This window comes from Heptranchias perlo, chromosome 18 (assembly GCF_035084215.1).
Source record: "Heptranchias perlo isolate sHepPer1 chromosome 18, sHepPer1.hap1, whole genome shotgun sequence".
NCBI classification, from domain to species: domain Eukaryota; kingdom Metazoa; phylum Chordata; class Chondrichthyes; order Hexanchiformes; family Hexanchidae; genus Heptranchias; species Heptranchias perlo.
The window spans coordinates 2,443,654-2,462,259 of record NC_090342.1 but is presented as its reverse complement, the minus strand read 5'-3'; the positions used below and the strand labels follow the sequence as shown (position 1 = coordinate 2,462,259).

At 46.7% G+C, this 18,606-nt stretch overlaps 1 protein-coding gene across 1 annotated transcript in view; it reads right to left on the bottom strand.

The window, feature by feature from the left end:
- Window positions 1–18,606, bottom strand: part of syt10 (synaptotagmin X) — a 56,310-nt gene that overhangs the window by 26,824 nt on the left and 10,880 nt on the right. Inside the window, exon 2 of the mRNA XM_068000012.1 lies at window positions 4,001–4,370. Coding sequence (XP_067856113.1) covers window positions 4,001–4,370 — 370 coding nt within the window. The remainder of the gene's footprint in view (window positions 1–4,000; window positions 4,371–18,606) is intronic.

The following is an 18,606-nucleotide window of genomic DNA, read 5'->3' as shown; positions in this document are numbered from 1 at the left end:
ACATCGTTCACCTGAGGAAGGGGGAAGCCTCCGAAAGCTTGTGAATTTAAAATAAAATTGCTGGACTATAACTTGGTGTTGTAAAATTGTTTACAAATGAATGGTTTTGACAGAGTAAATAAGGAGAAACTGTTTCCAGTGGCAGAAGGGTCGGTAACCAGAGGACACAGATTTAAGGTGATCAGCAAAAGAGCCAGAGGCGACATGAGGAAACATTTTTTTTATGCTTCAAGTTGTTATGATCTGGAATTCACTGCCTGAAAGGGCGGTGGAAGCAGATTCAATAATAACTTTCAGAAGGGAATTGGATAAATACTTGAAGGGAAAAAAAATTTAGGGCTATGGGGAAAGAGCAGGGGGAGTGGGACTAATTGGATAGCTCTGTCGAAGAGCCGGCACAGGCATGATGGGCAGAATGGCCTCCTCCTGTGCTGTAGCTACTATGATTCTATGATACTATAATACATGAGGCGAGGAAAACCCGCAGTGGTGGAGAAATTTGGGAACCATAGGTCCAAAGTCACCTGCTCCTCTCAAGCAGGCTACACTTACCAGATGTCATGTCTCAAATTATCCCAAAATGTTATTTTCTGAAAGAAATCTATCTTTGACTTGCATTCGAATGAATCAACACTAACTGCTTCCACCGTCTCCCTAGATCGCCCACTCGCTCACTGAAATATTGTTTCCGCAGATTAGTTTTGAACTGACCCCCCCCTCCGAGTGCGGGCCGTGCCCTCTGGTTGTACTGCTCCGAACAGGGTGAAACTGCTTGACGTGCCCGACAGTATCCGCTCCCATTCACTTTTACAAATAACCAAAGATCCAAAGGGAATGCCAACAAGCAGCTCTGGTGAATGGAGCAAAAAAACAGAACCAAGGCTGTCCCAATGGGAGCTGTAATGCACTCTGCATATCATCAACACTTAAAGTTTAATGCTCTAATTACACAGTGTGATGATAATTGACTGCTCTGTTAGATAGCTCACAGGAAACAATTTGTGGATTTAATTGTTACACTATTTACTACTGTTAGTTATGACACGCTTCTTATCCATTTTATCCTGACATTAAAGTTATGTAGGAAATTAGGTATGCATTTCAAACACAATGAATCGATGTTGCACATTAAAATTTAATTATCATGTATTTCACTTTTGCAACACAAATTAATGAAATATTGGAATAACTGGAAAAAGAGGCCTACCCAGTAAGAGCTGTAATATATATTTTTTTATATATATATATATATAAATGGGGCCCATTCTGTGACCCACACTGGGAGTGGAGATAAAGCTCTAATACGATAGCGTTCATTCTGTGGCCCACACTCCTGTCTCATGGGGGGTGTATAAATACAGAGATCAGAGGAGCATGTCGCGTAAACAATGTGGTCATAATGAGAGGCTTTAATTTTCACAATGACTGGGAGAAACAGAACAGCTCAAGTCGTGAAGGCAATGAATTTCTAGAATGTATTCGGGACAGTTTTTTTTTTAAGAACAGTATGTTTTAGAACCAACAAATAGTGACCATAATATAATTGGATTTGATATTAGGTTTGAGAGGGAAAAGGGAGAGTCATACACCAAGGTTTTTGAATTTAAGTAAGGCAAAAAGAGATGAGAAATAAATTGACCTCAGTAAACTGGGCTGAACTGTTAATGGGTAAATCTGCAGACAAACAGCGGGAAGAGTTATTTTTGATACGATACAAAACCAGTACCACACTCCTCGATGGCAAAGGTTGCACTTGTGTGGTTAAGAATCCATGGCCAACAAACCAGGTAAGAGACGGTGTCAAACTGAAAGAAAAGGCTAAGGACCAATGTCCTCGATGTTTTTAACAGTTGCAGCTCTTACGCCCATCAGGGCCCCTCAGGGCGCATTTGTATATCGGCAGTACGAGTACATGGAAGTTTCCTGGGATTACACCGTTCCTGCAATCGGTGTAACTTTACACCCAAAAAAAACCGGCCCAACAGCTCCTCCTAGCACTTCTGACAAGTGTAAGTGAGGAGTTGGTCATCTGACCAGGACTCTAACATCACCTATTGATTACTGGCTTCCCAAGTAACTGTTTTTTAACCCCTTCCTTCACATTGTTTAATCATTGACACTCGTTTCTCATTTTATTGTGATGCTTTCCTCTCTCCCCAGAAACATTTTTGGGGACGCCTGACTTCCCCAAACTCATTCTCAAATCAACCGGACGAGGGACAGGTTTCCCCATCGGTCCACCGCTCTACCACATCCTAATGGGAGGCAGGGGGTATGGCAGCAGAGTGTGCGGGCCTGGAGAGTCGGGCTGTCCCCGGGCCCGGAGAGCCGGGCTGGCCCCGGGCCCGGAGAGCCGGGCTGTCCCCGGGCCCGGAGAGCCGGGCTGGCCCCGGGCCCGGAGAGCCGGGCTGGCCCCGGGCCCGGAGAGCCGGGCTGTCCCCGGGCCCGGAGAGCCGGGCTGGCCCCGGGCCCGGAGATTCGGGCTGGCCCCGGGCTGACCCTACCCATGTGTTTACAAGCCGCCCCTAGTCCCAGAAAGCCTCCTCCTCGGAGCTCTGTCTCTCCAAGGATCCCAATGGGGGTGTCTGTCGACCGGCTCCACTGTGGCTGCCGCTCTGCCCCTGCTTAAAGTAACAGTGACCCTCAACCTTTCCGGGTCCGCATCCTCCAACCCTCTTAAAGCAACACCCACCCGACTAACCCTTCATACTACCCTCTGGGTAAGGGCGCCTTTAACTCCATGATGGACACCCCCATCCTCACACCAACACATCTCTCACCACCTCTCACATCACGAGTGCCACACCCTCCTTAACCGACAGCCGAATCCTCCCCCACACACAACCTTCCACCCCTGACCTTCGGCTTTTACAACAGCTTCATAGTATCATAGTAGGTAAAGTACAGGAGGAGGCCATTCGGCCCATCGTGCCTGTGCCGGCTCTTTGAGCGATCTATCCAATTAGTCCCACTCCCCTGCTCTTTCCCCATAACCCTGTAAATTTTTTCCATTTCAAGTATTTATCCAAATCACTTTTGAAAGTTATTACTGAATCTGCTTCCACCGACTTTCAGGCAGCGCATTCCAAATCAGAACAACTCGCTGCGTAAAAAAAATTCTCCCCCTCTCCCCCTCTGGTTCTTTTGTCGATCACCTTAAATCTGTGTCCTCTGGTTACCGACCCCTCTGCCACTGGAAACAGTTTCTCCTTATTTACTCTATCAAAACCATTCATGATTTTTTACACCTCTATTAAATCTCCCCTTATCCTTCTCTGCTCTAAGGAGAACCATCCCAGCTTCTCCAGTCTCTCCACACAACTGAAGTCTCTCATCCCTGGTATCATCCTGATAAACCTCCTCTGCACCCTCTCCAAGGCTTTCACATCCTTCCTAAAGTGTGGTGCCCAGGATTGTACACAATACTCTAGCTGAGGCCTTACAGTGATTTGTAAAGGTTTAACATAATACAACAACTTCATGGTCACTTTTTTTTTAATTGATGTCAGTTTATTGTTTCCAGATATCTTTTTTCAAAACTGAGTTCCAATTCTCAAACTGCCCTGGTGGGATTTGAACTCACGATCTCTGGATTATTAGTCCAGGCACAGTTTCTACACGTGGGTTACACCAGAAGCTGCATCAAAAATATTTTAATCAACTTATTGACTAATTGGATAGCTCTTTCAAAGAGCTGGCACGGGCATGATGGGCCGAATGGTCGTCCTCCTGTACTGTACCTACTGTGATACTTCAAAAAAATACTTCTTTGGCTATAAAGTGCTTTGGGGCACCCTGAGGTCATGAAAGGAACAATATAAATGCAAGTTCTATTCTTTAATTCTTTTTAACTGAATTCACATTTGTGAATGGCCAGGGTGGGATTTTGAACTCGTGTTCGACTGCATTATTAGTCCAGTAACATGACCACAACACGACCGTAACCCCCTCCTCCCTGCACCCAATAAAAGTAAGTAGTTGTGGTTGGACGGGCACTAACCTGGAGGAAGTCGTGGGTTCTGTGGTTTGCCGTTGAACGCGCGTTTGTTTCAGGAGATGCTCCTTGAGAGCAGCTTGAACCTCTGCTGGTATATCTGGAGAGGTCTGGCTGATTTTCATGGCGGTTGCCAGTAACGCGACCGAATTCTTCCCATTCTCTTTAACCTCCTTAATTTCCTTTTTGCTCTCTGGAGTTTCCACAACTTCTGGGGCATCGCTGGAAGTTTGCTGGGGGACGTTATTTGCATTAGAAGTAAGATCTTTATTCCTCCAGTACGGCCAGCACAGCTTCCAAAATACAAACAGAGACACTACCAACAGGGCAAGCCCACAGAAACTGACGACTACAGCAAGCAGACTGACTGAAATGTCTACAAGCAACCAGAACGTAGGAATAAAACAAACAGCACGAGGGACAAACAGGGAGGAGAGAAAAAAGGAAAAGGTGTAAGAAAGGAGCTGGGCTCAGAGTTTACATCCAAACAATATTACAATTCGCACCCATTAATAGGCAAAGTGATAACTGCAATCTGTATACAGGGAGCAATGTTTGCTTGGCATCATAATATCATATTAGCTCCAGCACAGGAGGAGGCCATTCGGCCCATCGTGCCTGTGCCGGCTCTTTGAAAGGTCTATCCAATTAATCCCACTCCCCCTGCTCTTTCCCCAAAGCCCTGTAAATTTTTTCCCCCTTCAAGTATTTATCCAATTCCCTTTTGAAAGTTATTATTGAATCTGCTTCCACCGCCCTTTCAGGCAGCGCATTCCAGATCAAAACTACTTGCTGCGTAAAAAAATTGTTTCCTCATGTCGCCTCTGGCTCTTTTGCCGATCACCTTAAATCTGTGTCCTCTGGTTACTGACCCTTCTGCCACTGGAAACAGTTTCTCCTTATTTACTCTGTCAAAACCATTCATGATTTTGAACACCTCGATCAAATCTCCCCTTAACCTTCTCTGTTCTAAGGAGAACAATCCCAGCTTCTCCAGTCTCTCCACATAACTGAAGTCCCTCATCCCTGGTACCATTCTAGTAAATCTCTTCCGCACCCTCTCTAAGGCCTTCACATCCTTCCTAAAGAATTGAACACAATACTCCAGCTGAGGCCTAACCAGTGTTTTATAAAGGTTTAGTATAACTTCCTTGCTTTTGTACTCTATGCCTCGGTTTATAAATTGTAAACAATTTTACAACACCAAGTTATAGTCCAGCAATTTTATTTTAAATTCACAAGCTTTCGGAGGCTACCTCCTTCCTCAGGTGAACGATGTGGAAATCATTTCCACATCGTTCACCTGAGGAAGGAGGTAGCCTCCGAAAGCTTGTGAATTTAAAATAAAATTGCTGGACTATAACTTGGTGTTGTAAAATTGTTTACAATTGTCAACCCCAGTCCATCACCGGCATCTCCACATCATCGGTTTATAAAGCCCAGGATCCCATATGCTTTTTTAATGGCTTTATCAACCTGTCCTGTCACCTTCAAAGATTTGTGTACATACACCCCCAGGTCTCTCTGTTCCTGCATCCCCTTTAAAATTGTACCATTTAGTTTATATTGCCTCTCCTCATTCTTCCTACCAAAATGTATCACTTCACAGTTCTCTGCATTAAATTTTATCTGCCACGTGTCTGCCCATTTCACCAGTCTGTCTCTGTCCTCCTGAAGTCTGTTACTATCCTCCACATTGTTTACTACATTTTCGAGTTTTGTGTCTTCTGCAAACTTTGTAATTCTACCCTCTATACCCAAGTCCAGGTCATTAATATATCAAAAAGAGCAGTGGAACATTAGGAACAGGAGGAGGCCATTCAGCCCCTCGAGCCTGTTCCACCATTCAATCAGATCATGGCTGATCTGTATCTCAACTCCATTTACCCGCCTTTGCTCCATATCCCTTGATACCCTTACCCAACAAAAATCCATCGATCTCAGTCTTGAAAGCTCCAAATGACCCCCAGCATCCACAGCCTTTTGAGGGAGAGAATTCCAGATTTCTATTAAGCTTTGTGTGAAAAAATGCTTCCTGATTTTACTCCTGAACGGCCTGGCTCTAATTATAAGATTATGCCCCCTTGTTCTGGACTCCCCCCACCAGAGGAAATAGTTTCTCCGTATCTACCCTATCAAATCCTTGTAACATTTTAAACACCTCGATCTGATCACCCCTCAATCTTCTAAACTCGAGGGAATACAAGCCTAGTCTGTGCAACCTGTCCTCATAATTTAACCCTTTTAGCCCCGGTATCATTCTGGTGAATCTGCACTGCACCCCCTCCAAGACCAATATATCCTCCTGAGGGGCGGGGCCCAGAACTGAATGCAGTCTCTTCTATACAACTGAAGCATCACTTCCTCCCCTCTGTATTCCAGCCCCCTTGAGATAAAGGCCAACATTCCATTGGCCTTTTTGATTATTTTTTGTAGCTGTCCACTAGCTTTTAATGATTTGTGAACTTGGACCCCTGAATCTCTCGGCTCCTCCACAGTTCCTAGTTTCTCACCATTTAAAAAGTACTCTGATTTATCTTTCTTGGGTCCAAAGTGGATGACCTCACACTTGCCCACGTTAAACTCCATTTGCCACAGTTTTTGTCTGTCTATCTCCCTTTGTAACTTTGCTGCTCCCATCTGCACTATTTACTGTCCCTCCTAACTTAGTGTCATCTGCAAACTTGGGTATACAACTCTCTATTCCTTCATCCAAATCACTAATAAATATGGTGAAAAGTTGTGGCCCCAGAACAGATCCCTAAGAAACACCACTTTTCACATCCTGCCAATCAGAATACATACCCTTTATCCCTACTCCATGTCTCCTATCTCCCAACCAATTACCAACACAAGTCAAAAGGCTACCTCCAATTCCATGCACTCTCATCTTTGCTAATAACCTCTTTTGTGGAAGCTTATCAAATGCCTTCAGGAAGTCCATATAGATAATATCCCTTGTCTACCTTATCAGTGACATTCTCAAGGAATTCTAACTAGATTAGTCAATCATGACCTACCCTTCACAAACCCATGCTGACTCTCTCTGATCAGCTCATATTTGTCCAAGTGCTCAGTCACTCTGTCCCTAATAACAGATTCTAGTAGCTTCCCCACTACTGAAGTTAAACTGACAGACCTGTAGTTACCTGGTTTCTCTCTCCCACCCTTCTTAAATAATGGAGTAACATTAGCAAATTTCCAATCCATTGGAACAACTCCCTAATCAAGAAAGCTTCGGAAGATTATGACTAACGCTGCTGTCACTTCTTCACCCGTTCCTTTTAATACCCTGGGGTAGAAGCCATCAGGTCCTGGAGATTTATCTATCTTAAGTCCCATTATTTTCTCCATTACCATTTTTTTTGTACTTACATTGGATCCAATAAGTTCCTGCCCTTGATTTATCTTTAGTCTCCTTTATATCACCAGTAATAATTGATATTCCAAACAAATACAATCAACACCATTCGCTCAGTGAAAAGGAAATTAAAATAATTTCCCCATACAACGATGTCCCAATTGTATCAGAATTCAATTCCGTAATTTCCAATTAGCCGGCGTTATTGAACTGCAGCAAAACCTGACTGGGGTCCCCATGAAGGTCACTGGGGTGGAAATTGGACCTTATGGTGCCCATTTCACAGGTGTAAAAATGGTGCAACAAGAGCCGATTTCGGTGAGCAACGCCCCGCGCCCAGTCAGCGCCAGTGGAGCAGGCGATGACAAACTGGCACAGGCGGCTGCCGAGATGCCGGTAGCGACTCGCCTGAAACAGGCGTCGGACCCCCTTACAAGTGGGGAGCCCAACGCCTGTTTTTGAGAACCATGCACTAAACTGGTGAGTGTTGAGCAGAACAGGGTCCTGGGCCCGGCTCGGGATTCTCCAGAGGTCTCTGAGGACTAAGCAGCAACTGCCACCCAAAAATGTCCCTGCAGAGCCAAGAGGAGCAGAAGCGTTTCGCAGCAATCCTGAGGACCATTGCCGGCCCGTGATCGGTCTCCCTCCCGCTGTCCTATCCCGTGCCCCCCGCCCCCCCCCCGCACACAGGGCCACTGCCTCCAGACACAGCTCCTCCAAATTACTGAAATGAGGCCTGAGTCCGAATTTCAGGTGGACCTGAGGCTTCCCGATTGGGGCATGTGCTCCATGCGCATCATTGATTGCACATCTGAAAACGAGCCACAGCTGAATTTTACCCCAGTGTCTGTTATCGGCTACACATGCACTCAGCAGTGTCAGCCGTGGCTCAGTGGGTCTCTCTCTCTCTCTCGCCTGAGTCAGAAAGTTGTGGGTTCAAACCCCACTTCAGCGCATAATCCAGGCTGACACTCCCAGTGCAGTACCGAGGGAGTGCTGCACTGTCGGAGGTGCCGTCTTTTGGATGAGACGTTAAACCAAGGCCCCATCTGCCCTCTCAGGTGGATGTAAAAGATCCCATTGCACTATTCAAGGAAGAGCAGGGGAGTTCTCCTCAGTGTCCTGGGCCAATATTTATCCCTCAACCAACATCATGAAAACAGGTTATCTGGTCATTACTACATTGCTGTTTGTGGGATCTTGCTGTGCGCCAATTGGCTGCCGCGTTTCCTACATTATAACAGTGACTACACTTTTAAAGTACTTTGTTGGCTGTAAAGCACTTTGGGGTGCTGAGGTCGTGAAAGGCACTATAGAAATGCAAGATCTTTCTTTCTATTACAGTTCTAGGGACACATTTTCATCTTTAGTATTCCCAGCTCACATCTCCATGTACTGGGAACATGTATCAGGAATTCCAGTGCAGCCTCTACATTAAAATGAATGGGCAGAGGCTGGTGTGGGCGAAGAGGAGGGGAGCAGGGGGCTCTCGAATTCCCAACGTTTATTCCTGATTTGGTGAATCTTTAGGCCGGAAGCCATTAAAGGTGAAACTGCACCCTGCGGTGAAATCTGGAGTCAGGGCCCATTCGGACATGGGAACAGGAGTAGGCCACCTAGCCCCTCGAGCCTGTTCCGCCATTCAATGAGATAGTGGACATGGAGTAGAGGGGACTGAGGAACCGTGGATTGGCCAGTCTGACTACAATTCGATCCGGAGTCAACTCAGATCTACATCCGCATTAACTTCAGGTATAAAACCAATCACTGCCAGAAATCCCACGCCACTCGCTCGACTTTTGGAGAATTATACTTGGCTTTGGTGACTAGAGACTCATTTACTGTCTTGATCTGTGCAGCACTGTGCATTAATTAATCTCCATTAAAAAACACTTTCCTTATTGTTGCATTGGGACTAATCAGCTCTGACTCTTTGTCACTTTCCCCCCTATTTTTGCATAAATAGTGATAAGAACATAAGAAATAGGAGCAGGAGTAGGCCATCCGGCCCCTCGAGCCTGCTCCACCATTCAATAATATCATGGCTGATCTTCTACCTCAACACCATTTTCCTGCACTGTCCCCATATCCCTTGATGCCTTTAATATCTAGAAACCTATCGATCTCTGTTTTGAATGTACTCAATGACTGAGCCTCCACAGCCCTCTGGGGTAGAGAATTCCAAAGATTCACCACCCTCTGAGTGAAGAAATTTCTCCTCATCTCAGTCCTAAATGGCCGACCCTTTATTCTGAGACTGTGACCCCTGGTTCTAGACTCCGCAGCCAGGGGAAACATCCTCCCTGCATCTACCCTGTAAGAATTTTATATGTTTCAATGAGATCACCTCTCATTCTTCTAAACTCTAGAGAATACAGGCCTAGTCTACTCAATCTCTCCTCATACGACAATCCCACCATCCCAGGAATCAGTCTGGTGAACCTTCGTTGCACTCCCTCTATGGCAAATATATCCTTTCTTAGGGACCAAAATTGTACACAATACTCCAGGTGTGGTCTCACCAAGGCCCTGTATAACTGCAGTAAGACATCTTTACTCCTGTACTCAAATCTTCTTGTAATAAAGGCCAATAAACCATTTGCCTTCCTAACTGCTTGCTGCATCTGCATGTTAGCTTTCAGTGACTGGTGTACAAGGACACCCAGGTCCCTTTGAACATTAACATTTCCCAATCTCTCACCATTTAAAAAATACTCTGCATTTCTGTTTTTCCTACTTCACATTTTTCCTCATTATATTCCATCTGCCATGTATTTGCCCACTCACTGAGCCTGTCCATATCCCCTTGAAGCCTCTTTACATCCTCCTCACGACTCACGATCCCACCTAGTTTTGTATCATCAGCAAACTTGGAAATATTACATTTGGTCCCCTCATCCAAATCATTGATATATATTGTGAATAGCTGGGGCCCAAGCACCGATCCCTGCGGTACCCCACTAGTCACAGTCTGCCAACCTGAAAAAGACCCGTTTATTCCTACTCTCTGTTTTCTGTCTGTTAACCAATGCTCAATCCATGCCAGTATATTACCCCCAATTCCATGTGCTCTAACTTTGTTCACTAACCTCCTGTATGGGACCTTATCGAAAGCCTTCTGAAAATCCAAATAAACCACATCCACTGGTTCCCCCTTATCTATTCTACTAGTTACATCTTCAAAGAACTCCACTGAGGCTTTATTTCATTCAACTACCACACAACGTCACCCCAATTGGCCTTCGATAGGGGTTCATTTTTAAACACTGCTCCAGTCGATAAGTTGGGAATGCTGTGATTGTACTCTGCCCTGATGCCGGGCTGTACTCTGTACCCAATTCTCCGACCCTTCCTCCCATCGAGGCAGACTACTGTCGCCAACTCTGGTTGGACGCATTCCTGGAGGTGTCATCACATGACCTCCCTCCTCCAACCGCCCCGCCCCCCACACGCCCACCATTGGTCGACCAACATGTCCATCCTCGCGGTGCCCTGCCTACCCACGGCCAATCGAAGTGTGAACAGACTATTCATTACCCGATTGGATGAATCTTGACTGCCTTTTATCCCCACCTTCAATATTTTTCTAACCAGTAAAAAAAGTGTTCAAAGCAATTTTTTTAAAAGCACAATTTTGTTGAACACCTTTATGATTTTTCTCCCGGGTGTTTTGCGGCAGCAGTGTCCTGAAGAGTATTCTTTAATTCCTGGAGGCTCCAGGGCGACCCTGGAAGGTTAGAAACCCTAAGGCAGACTCTGCCAAGAAATTACCCCACAATCTTTATGATACAAGACATTTGCTGATCTTTCTTTGCATTTGCTTCCCAAGACAACAATGGAGCTGGCAAAATAGTCCTACTGAGGCACTGGGATTGCTGCTCATCACTCGAACCAATGATCTTCTGACTCAGAGGGTTAGGGTTGTGAGGCAGAGACCTGCCCCCATGGTATAAATGGACAGTGTTGCCATAGTCACATCTTATAAAAGGTAAAAACAAAAAGAAAGACTTGCATTTATACGGTGACTTTCACGATCTCAGGACGTCCGAAAACACTTTACAGACAATGAAGTACTTTTTTGAAGTGTAGTCACTGTTGTAATATAGGAAACGCAGCAGCGAATTTGTGCACAGCAAGATCCCACAAACAGCTATGAGGTAATGACCAGATAATGACCAAATTTCCATCACTACACCATTGGTGCCATGCCTTCAGATGCTTAGGCCCTAAGCTCTGAAATTCACTCCTTAAACCTCTCTCTCCTCCTTTAAGACACTCCTTAAAACCTCCCTTTTTGTCCAAGCTTTTGGTCACCTGTCCTAATATCTCCTTATGAGATTTGGTGTCAAATTTTGTTTGATAATCACTTCTGTGAAGCGCCTTGAGACATTTTACTATGTTAAAGGCACTGTTGTTGTTGTTGTTGCCCGTAACAACATGGATACAGAATTGTCTAAATGACAGGAAACAGAGAGTAGTGGTGAATGGTTGTTTTTCGGACTGGAGGGAGGTGTACAGTGGTGTACCCCAGGGGTCAGTGCTGGGACCACTGCTTTTCTTGATATATATTAATGACTTGGACTTGGGTGTACAGGGCACAATTTCAAAATTTGCAGATGACACAAAACTTGGTAATGTAGTGAGCAGTGAGGAGGATAGTGATAGACTTCACGAGGATATAGACAGGCTGGTGGAATGGGCAGACACGTGGCAGATAAAATTTAACACAGAAAAATGCAAGGTGATGCATTTCGGTAGGAAAAATTAGGAGATGCAACATAAATTAGAGGGCACAATTCTAAAAGAGTTACAGGAACAGAGAGATCCACGGGTATATGTGCACAAATCGTTGAAGGTGGCAGGGCAGGTTGAGAAAGCGGTTAAAAAAGCAGCTGGGAACCTAGGCTTTATAAATATAGGCATAGAGTACAAAAGTATGGAAGTCATGATGAACCTTCATAAAACACTAGTTCGGCCACAACTGGAGTATTGTGTCCAGTTCTGGGCACTGCACTTTAGGAAAGACGTGAAGGCCTTAGAGAGGGTGCAGAAGAGATTTACTAGAATGATTCCAGGGATGAGGGACTTTAGTTACGTGGATAAGCTGGAGAAGCTGGGGTTGTTCTCTTTGGAACAGAGAAGGTTGAGAGGAGATTTGATAGAGGTGTTCAAAATCATGAAGAGTCCAGACAGAGTAGATAGAGAGAAACTGTTCCCATTGGCGGAAGGGTCTAACCACCTCCCCTAGACATTCAATGGCGTTACCATCGCCGAATCCGCCACCATCAACAACCTGGGGGCCACCATTGACCAGAAACTTAACTGGACCAGCCATATAAATACTGTGGCTATGAGAGCAGGTCAGAGGCTAGGTATTCTGTGGCGAGTGACTCACCTCCTGACTCCCCAAAGCCTTTCCACCATCTCCAAGGCACAAGTCAGGAGTGTGATGGAATACTCTCCACTTGCTTGGATGAGTGCAGCTCCAACAACACTCAAGAAGCTCAACACCATCCAAGATAAAGCAGCCCGCTTGATTGGCACCCCATCCACCACCCGAAACATTCACTCCATTCACCACCAGGCACAGTGACTGCAGTGTGTACCATCCACAGGATGCACTGCAGCAACTCGCCAAGGCTTCTTCGACAGCACCTCCCAAACCCGCGACCTCCACCACCTAGAAGAACAAGAGCAGCAGGTACATGGGAACAACACCACCTGCACGTTCCCCTCCAAGTCACACATCATCCCGACTTGGAAATATATCGCCGTTCCTTCATCGTCGCTGGGTCAAAATCCTGGAACTCCCTCCCGAACAGCACTGTGGGAGAACCGTCACCACACGGACTGCAGCGGTTCAAGAAGGCGGCTCACCACCACCTTCTCAAGGGCAATTAGGGATGGGCAATAAATGCCGGCCTCGCCAGCGACGCCCACATCCCATGAACAAATAAAAAAAAAGAACCAGAGGACATAGATTTAAGGTGATTTGCAAAAGAACCAAAGGTGACATGAGGAAAAACTTTTTTACACAGGGAGTAAAGCATATGTCACTCTGCTTTTTAAGAAAAGAGAGAGAGGGAAACCAGGGAATTATAGACCAGTTAGCCTAACATCTGTTGTGGGGAAAATGCTGGAGTCCATAATTAAGGATAGGGTGACTGAACACCTCGAGAATTTTCAGTTAATCTGAGAGAGCCAGCATCTGAGCCTGCGGCAGGTGGTGAACGAACCAACACGAGGGAAAAACTTACTTGACCTCGTCCTCACCAATCTACCTGTCGCAAATGCATCTGTCCATGACAGTATTGGTAGCAGTGACCACCGCACAGTCCTCGTGGAGATGAAGTCCCGTCTTCGCACTGAGGACACCATCCAACGTGTTGTGTGGCACTACCACCGTGCTAAATGGGATAGATTCAGAACAGATCTAGCAGCTCAAAACTGGGAATCCATGAGGCGCTGTGGGCCATCAGCAGCAGCAGAATTGTATTCCAGCACAATCTGTAACCTCATGGCCCGGCATATTCCTCACTCTACCATTACCAACAAGCCAGGGGATCAACCCTGGTTCAATGAGGAGTGTAGAAGAGCATGGCAGGAGCAGCACCAGGCGTACCGAAAAATGAGGTGCCAACCTGGTGAAGCTACAACTCAGGACTACATGCATGCTAAACAGCGGAAACAACATGCTATAGACAGAGCTAAGCGATTCCACAACCAACGGATCAGATCAAAGCTCTGCAGTCCTGCCACATCCAGTCGTGAATGGTGGTGGACAATTAAACAACTAACGGGAGGAGGAGGCTCTGCAAACATCCCCATCCTCAATGATGGCGGAGTCCAGCACGTGAGTGCAAAAGACAAGGCTGAAGCGTTTGCAACCATCTTCAGCCAGAAGTGCCGAGTGGATGATCCATCTCGGCCCCCTCCCGATATCCCCACCATCACGGAAGCCAGTCTTCGGCCAATTCGATTCACTCCACGTGATATCAAGAAACGGCTGAGTGCACTGGATACAGCAAAGGCTATGGGTCCCGACAACATCCCAGCTGTAGTGCTGAAGACTTGTGCTCCAGAACTAGCTGCACCTCTAGCCAAGCTATTCCAGTACAGCTACAACACTGGCATCTACCCGACAATGTGGAAAATTGCCCAGGTATGTCCTGTCCACAAAAAGCAGGACAAATCCAATCCGGCCAATTACCGCCCCATCAGTCTACTCTCAATCATCAGCAAAGTGATGGCAGGTGTCGTCGACAGTGCTATCAAGCGGCACTTACTCACCAATAATCTGCTCACCGATGCTCAGTTTGGGTTCCGCCAGGACCACTCGGCTCCAGACTTCATTACGGCCTTGGTCCAAACATGGACAAAAGAGCTGAATTCCGGAGGTGAGGTGAGAGTGACTGCCCTTGACATCAAGGCAGCATTTGACCGAGTGTGGCACCAAGGAGCCCTAGTAAAATTGAAGTCAATGGGAATCAGTGGGAAAACTCTCCAGTGGCTGGAGTCATACCTAGCACAAAGGAAGATGGTAGTGGTTGTTGGAGGCCAATCATCTCAGCCCAAGGACATTGCTGCAGGAGTTCCTCAGGGCAGTGTCCTAGGCCCAACCATCTTCAGCTGCTTCATCAATGACCTTCCCTCCATCATAAGGTCAGAAATGGGGATGTTCGCTGATGATTGCACAGTGTTCAGTTCCATTCGCAACCCCTCAGATAATGAAGCAGTCCGAGCCTGCATGCAGCAAGTCCTGGACAACATCCAGGCTTGGGCTCATAAGTGGCAAGTAACATTCGCGCCAGATAAGTGCCAGGCAATGACCATCTCCAACAAGAGAGAGTCTAACCACCTCCCCTTGACATTCAACAGCATTACCATCGCCGAATCCCCCCCATCAACATCCTGGGGGTCACCATTGACCAGAAACTTAACTGGACCAGCCATATAAATACTGTGGCGACAAGAGCAGGTCAGAGGCTGGGTATTCTGCGGCAAGTGACTCACCTCCTGACTCCCCAAAGCCTTTCCACCATCTACAAGGCACAAGTCAGGAGTGTGATGGAATATTCTCCACTTGCCTGGATGAGTGCAGCTCCAACAACACTCAAGAAGCTCGACACCATCCAGGATAAAGCAGCCCACTTGATTGGCACCCCATCCACCACCCTAAACATTCACTCCCTTCACCACCGGCGCACTGTGGCTGCAGTGTGCACCATCCACATGATGCACTGCAGCAACTCGCCAAGGCTTCTTCAACAGCACCTCCCAAACCAGCAACCTCTACCACCTAGAAGGACAAGAGCAGCAGGCACATGGGAACAACACCACCTGCACGTTCCCCTCCAAGTCACACACCATCCCGACTTGGAAATATATCGCCGTTCCTTCATTGTCGCTGGGTCAAAATCCTGGAACTCCTTTCCTAACAGCACTGTGGGAGAACCGTCACCACACGGACTGCAGCGATTCAAGAAGGCGGCTCACCACCACCTTCTCGAGGGCAATTAGGGATGGGCAATAAATGCTGGCCTCACCAGCAACGCCCACATCTCGTGACCGAATGAAAAAAAATCATGGATTTGTGAAAGGTCTGTCGTGCTTGACAAACCTGATTGAATTTTTTGAAGAGGTGACTAAAGTAGTTGACAGGGGAATGTCAATGGATGTTATTTATATGGACTTCCAGAAGGCAGTTGATAAAGTCCCACATAAGAGACTGTTAGCTAAGATAGAAGCCCATGGAATCGAGGGAAAAGTACAGACTTGGTTAGGAAGTTGGCTGAGCGAAAGGCGACAGAGAGTAGGGATAATGGGTAGGTACTCACATTGGCAGGATGTGACTAGTGGAGTCCTGCAGGAATCTGTCTTGCGGCCTCATTTATTCACAATATTTATTTACGACTTAGATGAAGGCATAGAAAGTCTCATATCTAGGTTTGCCGATGACACAAAGATTGGTGGCATTCCAAGCAGTGTCGATGAAAACATAAAATTAAAAAGTGATTTTGATAGATTAGGTGAATGGGCAAAACTGTGGCAAATGGAATTCAATGTAGACAAATGTGAGGTCATCCACTTTGGATCAAAAAAGGATAGAACAGGGTACTTTCTAAATGGTAAAAAGTTAAAAACAGTGGATGTCCAAAGGGACTTAGGGGTTCAGGTACATTGATCATTGAAGTGTCATGAACAGGTGCAGAAAATAATCAAGAAGGTTAATGGAATGCTGGCCTTTATATCTAGAGGACTGGAGTACAAGGGGGCAGAAGTTATGCTGCAGCCAAACAAAGCCCTGGTTAGACCGCACCTGGAGTACTGTGAGCAGTTCTGGGCACCGCACCTTCGGAAGGACATATTGGCCTTGGAGGGAGTGCAGCGTAGGTTTACTAGAATGATACCCGGACTTCAAGGGTTAAGTTACGAGGAGAGGTTACACAAATTGGGGTTGTATTCTCTATAGTTTAGAAGGTTAAGGGGTGATCTGATCAAAGTTTATAAGATATTAAGGGGAACAGATAGGATGGATAGAGAGAAACTATTTCCGCTGGTTGGGGATTTTAGGAGTAGGGGGCACAGTCTAAAAATTAAAGGCAGACCTTTCAAGAGTGAGATTAGAAAACATTTCTACACACAAAGGGTGGTAGAAGTTTGGAACTCTCTTCCGCAAACGACAATTGATACTAGCTCAATTGCTAAATTTAAATCTGAGATAGATAGCTTTTTGTCAACCAAAGGTATTAAGGGATATGGGCCAAAGGCTGGTATATGGAGTTAGATCACAGATCAGCCATGATCTTATCAAATGGCGGAGCAGGCACAAGGGGCTGAATGGCCTACTCCTGTTCCTATGTTCCTATGGTTAGGATCTGGAATGTACTGTCAGATGGGTTGGTGGAGGCAGATTCAATCATGGCCTTCAAAAGGGAACTGGATAGGTACTTGAAAGGCAAAAATTTGCAGGGCTACGGAGATAGGGCGGGGGAGTGGGACTAGCTGGATTGCTCTTGCATAGAAGCGGTGTGGACTCGATGGACCGAATGGCCTCCTTCCATGCTGTAACCTTTCTATGATTCTATGATTCTAATTTAAACATGCTCACAGCAACTGGAAGATTCTCTGAGCTGGTGCCAGGCTCAGTGCTGGGACTGCACATTGGAATTTGGAAACGAGGGTCAGCACCTCAGATCTGCACCCTGCCGCATTTACTATTAATCTGCACCTTCCGCATTTACCAACCATTAATCAGTCAGCGGGTAAGGAAAATCAATGTAAAACCGTAGCATCAGAAGTCTTCAATTGCTGCAATTAATCTTCGATTTGAGCTGACTGTTGACTGCTCTGTTTCTTGCGCTGGCAATCTTTCTGCCTGTGCACTGAAGTCATTGGTGAGTTAGTTAATCTCTTTCATTACTGCTCTTTCACTTCCTGTCTTGCTGGGATAACACTCCTTAATTGTTGGTTTCTTACCCCGCGCTTGAACATACCGCCCGTCTCTATCATCCGGAGTTCAATAGATGGGCAGAGTTAGATAGGATATAAAGTGGTCTGTGGAAAGTTAGATAAAACTAATTCACTGATCCCGAGCTCCCCCAGTGCTCAAAGGGAGGGTGGTTCAGACAATCGGCTCTCCAGTGTTACGGCCCCAACGTCGACTTGCATTCCCTTTGAACATGACTCCTGCTGGGAGAGTGGATTCGTCGCCTCTGGGTCAGAAGGTCATCAGTTCAAGTCCCACTCCAGCTACTTGAGCACATAATCCAGACTGACCCTCACGTACAGGACCGAGGGAGCGCTGCCCTGTCAGAGGGTCAGTACTGAGGGAGCGCTGCCCTGTCGGAGGGCCAGTACGGAGGGAGCGCTGCCCTGTCGAAGGGGCAGTACGGAGGGAGCGCTGCCCTGTCGAAGGGGCAGTACGGAGGGAGCGCTGCCCTGTCGGAGGGCCAGTACGGAAGGAATGCTGCACTATTGGAGGGTCAGTACTGAGGGAGCGCTGCCCTGTCGGAGGGGCAGTACTGAGGAAATGCTGCACTATCGGAGGGGCAGTACTGAGGGAGCGCTGCACTATCGGAGGGGCAGTACTGAGGGAGCGCTGCACTATCGGAGGGTCAGTACTGAGGGAGCGCTGCACTGTCGGAGGGTCAGTACTGAGGGAGCGCTGCACTGTCGGAGGGTCAGTACTGAGGGAGCGCTGCACTGTCGGAGGGTCAGTACTGAGGGAGCGCTGCACTGTCGGAGGGGC